Source organism: Lampetra planeri, chromosome 47 (assembly GCF_965212315.1).
Source record: "Lampetra planeri chromosome 47, kcLamPlan1.2.h2, whole genome shotgun sequence".
Classification (NCBI taxonomy): domain Eukaryota; kingdom Metazoa; phylum Chordata; class Hyperoartia; order Petromyzontiformes; family Petromyzontidae; genus Lampetra; species Lampetra planeri.
In genome coordinates this window covers 6,314,060-6,323,522 of record NC_136153.1, presented here as the reverse complement: position 1 = coordinate 6,323,522, position 9,463 = coordinate 6,314,060, and the positions used below count along the sequence as shown (strand labels likewise).

The 9,463-nt window shown below is 43.8% G+C and overlaps 1 protein-coding gene across 1 annotated transcript; it reads left to right on the top strand.

Moving 5' to 3' along the window:
- The first annotated feature begins 2,201 nt into the window (after nt 1-2,201).
- Nucleotides 2,202-9,081, top strand: AKIRIN2 (akirin 2). The gene is made up of 5 exons (XM_078615528.1): nt 2,202-2,683; nt 5,519-5,641; nt 6,621-6,764; nt 7,118-7,189; nt 7,587-9,081. The coding sequence occupies exons 1-5, from the start codon at nt 2,470-2,472 to the stop codon at nt 7,595-7,597; spliced, it is 564 nt and encodes a 187-aa protein (XP_078471654.1). The 5' UTR covers nt 2,202-2,469; the 3' UTR covers nt 7,598-9,081.
- Nucleotides 9,082-9,463: the final 382 nt, after the last annotated feature.

Below are 9,463 nucleotides of genomic sequence, written 5' to 3'. Positions count from 1 at the left end.
TATGGCTTACAAAAAATCCATAAAGAAGGTACACCACTTCGGCCTATCGTCTCCACCATTGACTCACCCACCTACAAACTGACCCGATTTTTGTCTGAGACCTTACAACCATTCACTGGTAAGACCACCTCAACTGTACTTAACTCAGCTCACTTGGTATCGTTAATTACGGGCATCTCACTATCTCCACGTGATTTGCTTGTCAGTTTCGATGTAGTATATTTGTTTACCAAAGTTCCTGTTCCTGACACCATTGCAATCATCGAAGGTTTGGTCCAACAAGGACTGAATGCTGATGTACCGGCCCATGTTAGACACTGCCCTCACCAACACTTACTTCACCTGGAATGGAACCTTCTACAAACAAGTTGAAGGTACCCCAATGGGTTCTCCCTTATCTCCAGTTATAGCCAATATTTTAATGGGATTTTTTTTTTGACAGATGCCATCCAGGCATCCACCCTACGTCCTTCCTATTGGAAGAGGTACATAGATGACACGTTCGTCATCTGGCTACAAGGCCTACCAGCTCTGGACCAATTCTTCAACCAAATAAATTACATACACCCAACCATCAAATTCACCATGGAGGTGGAAAAGGATGGCAAGTTACCATTCATGGATGTTTTAATAAAAGACACCAGATGGCGTAATGGGACACTGTCTACAGGAAAGCCACCCATACGGATGCCTACCTAAAACCTGACTCCCACCACCATCCAACCCAAAAGAAATCCCTCATCAAAACTCTACACCATAGAGCTCGATGTATTTCTGACCATCCCCACCTAGCCAGTGAACTGGAACACGTACACCAAGCCCTCAAGATGAATGGATATTCAGACTACACAATCCGTAAAGCAATCACCCCAACCGTTGGGAAAGTCATCTACGTGGCTATACAGAAAGACCCAAATAATTTGTAAGTGCATATTGTAAAAGTAATGGTTCCATATCTTACACAGAAACAGAGAAGAAACGTGATAGCATGAATGGAGAGTTGTAGATCTGTAGCACAAACACAGACGTCCATTTACAGGAGACTTTTGGAGGTGTGTCACCGCAAATCAAAAAAATTGTTAAAATGTATCTCAAATTCTAATGGAAGCTTGATTATATATCTAAAAATTTAACTATAATCTATAAGAGCAGAGAAGAATGTGTATGCATCGTAAGCTTTGCTTAACAGCCCTCAATCACAATCTAAAATTGGAATATTTTTCCTCTGAAAAAAAATTGCTGATTTCTAGCCAATGTTGGAGGAGGGAACAATCTTCTGACCAATACTCATCGGGATCATTTGTCACTTAGTCCTAAATGTTACAATCGATCTGCTGCTGCAATAACATCTCCATAAATGATACCAAAGATTGTTTCATTCTCTCTGCAGTTAGGGTTTATATTACAGAAGTTAACTTTCTGATTTTCAAATATATGTTCATACGACAGATATTTTCTATTCACATATGGATCGCAATTATGGACATGAACGAATGACGTAAAAAATGAAAAGTGCTTGGAATTTTAGTAATGCTTATAGACAAACACATGGAATATAGAGTAAAGACAATTTTGGTCAAGAAAAGTGTTTGACCTTATGCAGGAAAACATCGCTAAAAGGGATGTTGAGAAGAGGGTGGCTTAGGAAGGCATTGATTCAGCTCTGCATTGAATTATAGTTAATCTTAATGATGACATATTTGGCCAGCTTGTCACCCCTCATCATTAATGTACATTCACGAGGAAATGATCCATCTCATACCAGGTAGTGCGTCGTGCACATTCATGGGGAAAATGAAATACTTTTGGTAGGCCAAACGTACAAAACCCATGGATGTGCATGATGTTTCTTCCTTACATTAAGGCAGTGTTTTTGGCAGCTGCTTGTGCTCAGCAGGACTATAAGCTCATTGAGGTAATCGATTACTCTACCGATTATCGGTTAAATTACTCAACTAATCAAAAACAGCTGAAAAAAGAATTTCAAAGGGGCCCCAAGTAATCAACCACAAAAAAATCCAATGCATGCGAATCGATTAATTTGTCGATTAATCGACGACACGTACCCGACGTACGGTAATCGTGCAGGCAAAGTAGGTGTAACAAACATCGGGTGCGGGAAACAAAAAAAACGCCGGACGGGGGGCGGGGCTTGTGGGCTTATGGTAAATAATGCGGTCGTTGCCATGGTGACCCCGGCCTTGTCATTGTTCACGCCGGGCGAGAGGCCGCCATGTTGACGATCGCGTCTCTCCGCCGTTGATCGTTGGTTCCGCCCGCTCCGCGCAATCCGCACCCATCGGCCGCGTCCCGCCGCCTCCCGTCGTCCATTTCCTCTTCGCATTCAACGCCGAGAGTCCCGCGAGGCGATCGCCGCCGTCATTTTGCTCCGATCACCCCGCTAGGAGCGGGTATTTGAGACTCTTCGCTCGCTCCGCCGCTCAAGGGAAAAACCCGGCCGTCGCCGCCATGGCGTGCGGTGCCACCCTCAAACGGCAGCTGGACTTCGAGCCGCTGCTCAGCCCTTCGTCGCAGTCGCCGAAGCGGCGGCGCTGCACGCCGCTGTCGCCGCCGTCGCCCACCTCATCGGGCAAATACCTGCAGGCCGAGCCGACGCCATCGCTCGCTGAGAGCCACAACTACCACCTCCACTCCACCGCTGCCGCTGCCCGCCTCACCCCGGGTAAGTGCAGCTCCGGGCGGTAGGGCCTACTAGGCGAGGCCGAGGATCCATCCGTCCTGCTAGGCCTCGCTCAGTCCCGGCCTTTAATTCGCGTCGCCGGATATTTGTAGAATAGTTTGTCAAGTTACTTTATAATAAAAAAAAAATAATCGTTATGATCAGATAGTTTTGCTGGTGTATGTGCCGAGAAGCAACCAAAGTAATTGGTCGTTATGGGCGTTTAAACAAGGGTGCGGCATTTACTATCTAAATCCTGTAAAAATGCCTTAGACTTAATTCACACGCTCAATTACGTTTAACATCTAATTTAAAACGTTGATGCGCGTGTGAATGACTGTGGGAGGGTAATACGGTTTTAAACGCCATGGCCGGCGAAGCATTTAAATTGTAAACCCAACATGGTGCTGCAATGATTGATTGCAACGCTAATACGGTCCCCGTCGCCTGCATTTTCCCCCTTTGTGCCAAGACAATTCAACAATGACACAGAAGGCCGTGGCGGAAGGGATGTTAGTCAACTCGGCGTTGTACTCTTTTGTTTAAATTTGTTGTGTTCGCAATGTTTTTTTAATTGTATGGCTCCCGGCGTAGAGACGCTGCTGTGGGCCCAGAAACAGGACCCACGCCCCTGTGCTCATCATCGCCAGAGATAACCCATCTCGGAAGAAGAAGAGCTCGCTATCAGTTTATCTACACTGGCCATCATTTCCACATTTCCTCTTGGTCTTAGCCAAAGTCTTAAATGGCCGCTGGATTAGTATCGTGGCTTCTTCTATCTCAGCCACAGCAGCAGCAATAACAATGCGATTGAGTCGAGTCTCCCTGTGAATTTTAAAATGGCTGTGTGGCTTGGATAGTGCCACCAAACCCCCGTCGTGTTCACAAAAGATGTGGCCTTGACAAGTCTTTGGTTACATTTCTTCAAAGAGAAGTATCTTCACACCTGATTAGTGCGACTCAATTTAAACCTATGATCGCCCGATTGTAAGGGCGTGATTTAAGCTTCTGATTCGGCGTCAGTATATGCACAATAATGCACCGGTAATAGTATATTCCTTTCCTCCCGAGTAACAATAGATTATACTCAAGCCTACGTGGCAATATTCCTTATTTGGGGCTGGATACGCGCTCATTGAAAAATGGACCTTCACTTTTAACCTTCTGAAATGTTTCAAGCGTCATTATAGCCCTGACGTTGAGTTCCGTTGGTAGGGGCAATCTTACATTTAAGTCTGTCTGTGGCAAGACAGGGCGGCATAGATGTGTTTTTCCACTAAAGCCCTTTCTCTGCTCGTATGATTGTGCAGTACTGATGCGTGTTATGAAATGGCAATACGCAGCAGATGCCACGAAATAGGGTGTGGAGTTAAGATTTGGTACTGGTGCAACACTAAATTGAGGGCCTGGTCTCTTGGAACAATTATTTAGTTTGAGCGCTCGTTTTATCTCTACATACCAACATGTATTTTTAAGATTTAATACGCAAGCAGAAATTTGTCGCTCCGGATACCCAAAGGTGGAAATGTATAGCTCTGTCGTAATGAAGTACATGCCATACTGTAGGAAGCCCTCTTTATAGGGCTGTTTCCTTGAAATGGGTCGCATTACCCTACAGTATGTAGTAATTTGATGTGGCTTAGGGAATGATAAGCTAAGAAATAACATTCATTGTAACAAACTTGATTTGGAGCTTTCGTGACAGCAGGAATTACTCTTTGGTTCTTTCGGTAAATAATAAATGTATTATTTTATCTTTCTACGCGACTTTACCGAAAGAACCAAAGAGTAAATCATTGTAACGTTTGTAAAAATGTAGCATGTGCTCAAAAGGATTTAAACAGCGCTTCTTGTTGTTGGCTTTTGAAAGGGATCTGCACAATGTCTGCTGGAATGTTTTATGGGCTGGGTCCCAAGTTGCCTTGTATTGGTGAAGTCATTATGTTTCACGAGCTTATCGCAGTGGCTCTGTATGCTTTAGAAATTCTCCGAATCCAAATGAGAGGTATAAAAAAAGAAAATATTTTGACAACACAGCACCCATTTTGAGTGTGCTTGTGGAGTGAATGATTAACCCCCCTGGCTGCTCCATATTCTATCCCCCTCCTGTTCACCGGGGTTTGTATACACTGAAAGCGCAGAGCCTTTGCATGTATTAGCACTGCCGCCCCATGATATTTATACAAGCATACAGAAAGGGCCGGGTGGTGGAATAGCCTTGCACACATTTTATTTTTAACTTTTTAATCAGTAGTCTAAGAAAGGAGAGGTTTGTGGATCCAACACTATTCATAGGCACTCGTGCTGATGCTGTGCCGTAATTAAACCAGACACGTAAAGTTAGCCAAAACAACTCTGGCTTGCCCTCATACCGTACCTGCACTGCCACTCCCCCATGTCGCATTACAGTGCATATCAAATGAGTCGCCATAGCAGCCAGTGATTGCTGCCGTGACAAATCGTGTGGTGTACAATGCAGCCCATTACTATTGTTGAAGCTCGGATGATGTTTGGCTGTCGGTTTTCTCAGTGTTAGTATTATTTAGTTAATGACTGCTGTGATGCTGGGCTCGTTGGATTATTTCTCGTTCTATAAACGTCGAGAGATTTTTGGTATTTAGCTGGATGAGCTCCTGATGGTAATTCTTTATGCCACAAGCTTCGAGCGTTAGAACGAAATGCATGCCCATGTGTGCCTGGCAGCATAGATGCAGTGGTGTGACTAGAATACATCACAGCGTGAGCTGGTTGGCCTTGATTGTAAATTTGGCTTTATACAAAATGTCACATTCTTGCATATCACTGCATTGGACTGCTTCTGGTGCGTCTGGTGTGCAGAGCAAGTGTTGGCCAACCTGAAGCAGGAGTACTCGCGCATGCAGCGGCGCCTGCAAGTGGACGGGCCACCCGATGCACATGCTGGAGACAGCGCCTCCATGCAGAGCGGCCCCGCCTCTCCCAGTATGAGCCACGGCCAGTGCCACGCCGTTTGTGCCCCCAAATAAACCCCCCCTCCTTGCCCTGGGATCGACGCTGGTTCCGCAGTGCGGAGCATACTCAGCCAGTCCCAGCGCTGGCTGCGGCATTGTCCATCAAGCACCATGTAACGATTGCAAGCATCTCCTGCAAGCTTGCTTTAAGTCTGTTAGCAGTAGCGAGCATTCACATGCTGGCTCCAATTCACTCTGCTTTGTGGAATTTAAATTGAACCCTCCAAATATTGCACGCTACTCTATGTACGATGCCTTTCCCATACAAACCCATATTAAGGCTTCCTGGCATGCCAGCCATTTGACATGGCAGCATATACTCGTACTGTCCCCACCCTTGCTTTGCACGTCAGATGGTCTGATGAAATTTTGGTATGTCTGAACTCGAGACGAAATACAAAAGAGCATCGGCTGCATAATGAAGAGCCGCAGCAGCTGAGCCTATTAAGTTAATGCACGCATCCACACTCCAGCCAGTTTTATGGCATGCTCTTAAAATTGTATTTTGAAATGTTATGTGAAAACCATCAGCCTTACGAGGAGTTATCTGCAATTACCATCAATTTCGCAATGCAAGCGTTATGGTGAGAGGTGATGTGCTGTGCACGCTTGTAGATGGATAAAATGTTGATGTAATTTGATATTTTACGGAGTGCTTTATACAATGAAGGCAGAAGCTTTGGGAACAAGAACGGGCTTTAATATTTGCATGGAAATAAGAGTGTATTACAGCTGGCACTTCACTATGTTTCAATAAAAAAAATATATAGATTTGTCACAAGTTCCAAAGATAAAATTTCATCATGCTTAATTGCTTTTAGATTTTAAATGCATATAATTCAATTATCCGTGAATACCGGCCCCAGTCCATGATTACACCTATACTTGCGAGTAATGGAGTGTTATAGTGAGGCTGACGTTCAAATGCGTTTTCTTTCTCTGTACGCCAGCGAGCGTTAGTGGAGACGGTGGGCGACGTGAGCAGCCTCTGTTCACACTGCGCCAGGTGGGGCTCATCTGCGATGGGCTGCTGCGCGAGCGGGAGGTGCACATCCGCCAGGAGTACGACCAGATATTGTCCACCAAGCTCGCAGGTAATTCATGGCATTCACACCAGGGATGGCGACCCATTTTCAATTGTCTTTTATGGTCTTTAATGTGTTTTTTTGGTTGTACGGTGTGTCTGTGGTTGGCATGACTGACGTTTTGCTGACATGCTGGGAGTACCTAAATAAGCTCCCCCAGCATTTGGAGCGAAACGTTGGATATCGTGCTGAATAATACGTGCGGTGCAACCCAAAAAGACATCAATTATACAACACAGCAGTGGCTTGATGTTTTTTGCAAGTAATTTGCCAAATAGTTGCATGTGGTAAAACAGCGACTTTTATGAAGATGTCTGCTGTGCTTAGATGTTGCCATTGTGTATGTGCTTGTTTTATTTCAGAGCAATACGAGGGGTTTGTGAAGTTCACCCAGGACCAGATTATGCGGAAGTATGGGGAACGACCAGCCAGCTGTAAGCCCTGCTAGACAAATGAAGCCATCTTTATGTACTTTGCACTATTCTTGTATCAAGTAATATTCGGATTTAAAAAATTGCTGATTCATACTTACATTGGAGTTTAAACGTTAAGATGAATATTACCATTGTTATGTTTGGAATAAGCATTTTATTAGTACCATAATTGTTGTAAATTATTTGTCATTTCTGAACCACCCTTATTTTGGTTTAATATCGGCTCAAAACAGCGTCGCACAATTTCTTACAATGGCATGATGCAATTTTTACACGACACTTCCAGAAGAGTTATACTGCCCGAAAGAGGCCGAACCACCCACCCACCCCATTGTGAAATGTCACACATACATTCCAAGCAGATGTATGTCTAACATTCTTTTCCTCTGCTCCACAGATGTCTCCTGAAGAGGCCAGGCTGCAGTTGTCCTGTTGTTCTGCTGCAAGTCGCGATGCCTGACTTGTGTAGAGGCCCACCCAAACAGTCAAAACAGTGCAAAGGGATCAGTGCGTAACACTGCGTTGTGGAAGCTGACCCTGCCTTCATCAGAAATAGCAAAAGTATCCGTGATATTGCTGTTCATAAGAATTGTAACTAACACTGACTTCCGAGCTTTACTTTGCCTTTTGGTCGATAGCTGTTATTATTTTTTTCAATTGGGGAATGCAGGCAAGATGTTTTGCAAACAGACATTAAGTGTGAAGATGGTTTGTGGAGCAAGTGTTAACTATTTGTATTGGAATAGCAGGGTTGAGAAATGTGGGTAATCAAAGATTCTCACAAAGTAAAGGGTTTACAAGTAATGTGTGAATGGGATACAAGGCGCCTTGGAGTTGTGGTTTGTAAATACAGCCAGGGAAAGCATAAAGGGTGGATTTCATCACAGGCCTTTAGATACATCTACCCAGCCTTGATTTCGAATTCTAGCAATCGGCAGGTTTTCACAAGGAAAACTTCCTGTGTTAGAAGTTTTCTGTCATGGAAATCTGGGATGGGTATTGGTCCCAGTGTACTTTGTTTGAAAACTGGTCTATCGGAAGTAAATGGTGTTTGCAATATGAAAGAATTCAGGGTTGGAGAGAAAAATGTGCATTTTATGCCTGTTGCTTTTCAATTGCACCCTTTAAAGGACCTTGATGTGAATTTGCAAGCAAATTAATTATCAATATTTAGATGTAATTATAACATTGGGGTCATGTATACAACTACACCCTAATGGCCAGTTAAGTGAAGTGACATTTCCAAATGTCTCTGGCTTGGAGTTGCCCTGGTTGGTGCTTTATTGACTTCATGAAAGTCGCATGATCTTTGTGCCTGCTCCAGGTACAGGACCCAGACTTGTTAATTTGGCTGGTGGGGTTTGAGTTTTGTTGACTTGGAGAACACGTTCAAATTTTGCCAAACCGCCTTACCCACACAAGTGCAGCCTCGCTAACTAAAACGTATAACCTAAATGACCGTGTTTCACACTTCCCAACATGACTGGTATTAACGTTCACTTGCAAACGCATGGCACAATTTGATTACTTACTATTGCAAGCATATTGATTTCACTCTCACACTTGCTGTGCATTGTATAAATCTTAAAGAGCTGCTGTCAATTGCTTAGCATGTACAGACATTGCTTTAAGATGTTGCACTGACTGCGTTGCCTGTTCTTTTTAACGTATGAGGTTTGGGAACTTCTTTGCTGTTTTTGTTTGTTGTGTTGACTGACTCGTTTTATTTCTTGGGTTCTAGACCCGTAGATTTAGTATTGTTTGAGACAATTCCAGTAAATGTTAGTACAAAACAACTAGTGCACCTGTAACAATGCCTTTGTACTGTACATAGGACTGCCAGTTAATGTGCGCATATGAAACATACCGTAATAAAGTTACCTTACACCATCCTTATTCTCCGAGCCCAAGTTTTAGGCCCAGCAACAAGGTGTACTTGTGAGAACGTGGGGTTGCTTTTCACAAGATTGACGCATTCTATTCCACCCTGGCAATAGCAACTGGTAGTTTTGTATTCCAAACATGGAAGTGTTCTGTTTGACTTTTCTGATGCCATAGGTCGCAGTATACCAATTTACGCACATTGGTTCATGTGGAAATGTCTCGTATTGATGTTGGGTTTACAAATTTACTCATTTTACTCGTGATTTGCAGATTTGTGGTATGGGCAGACCCTGGAAAATAACATTTAATGCTTTAAAAATAATCTCTTGATAGTGTTACCTACCCCTCGAACTTGATACCTCCGTATTAACACATGGATCTGCCTGCAAA

Coding starts and splice junctions, on each gene's coding strand:
- AKIRIN2 (XM_078615528.1), top strand. CDS start 2,470: ATGGCGTGCGGTGCCACCCTCAAACGGCAGCTGGACTTCGAGCCGCTG. Junction 5,642..6,620: donor GAGCGGCCCCGCCTCTCCCA/GTATGAGCCACG, acceptor TCTGTACGCCAG/CGAGCGTTAGTGGAGACGGT. Junction 6,765..7,117: donor ATTGTCCACCAAGCTCGCAG/GTAATTCATGGC, acceptor GTTTTATTTCAG/AGCAATACGAGGGGTTTGTG.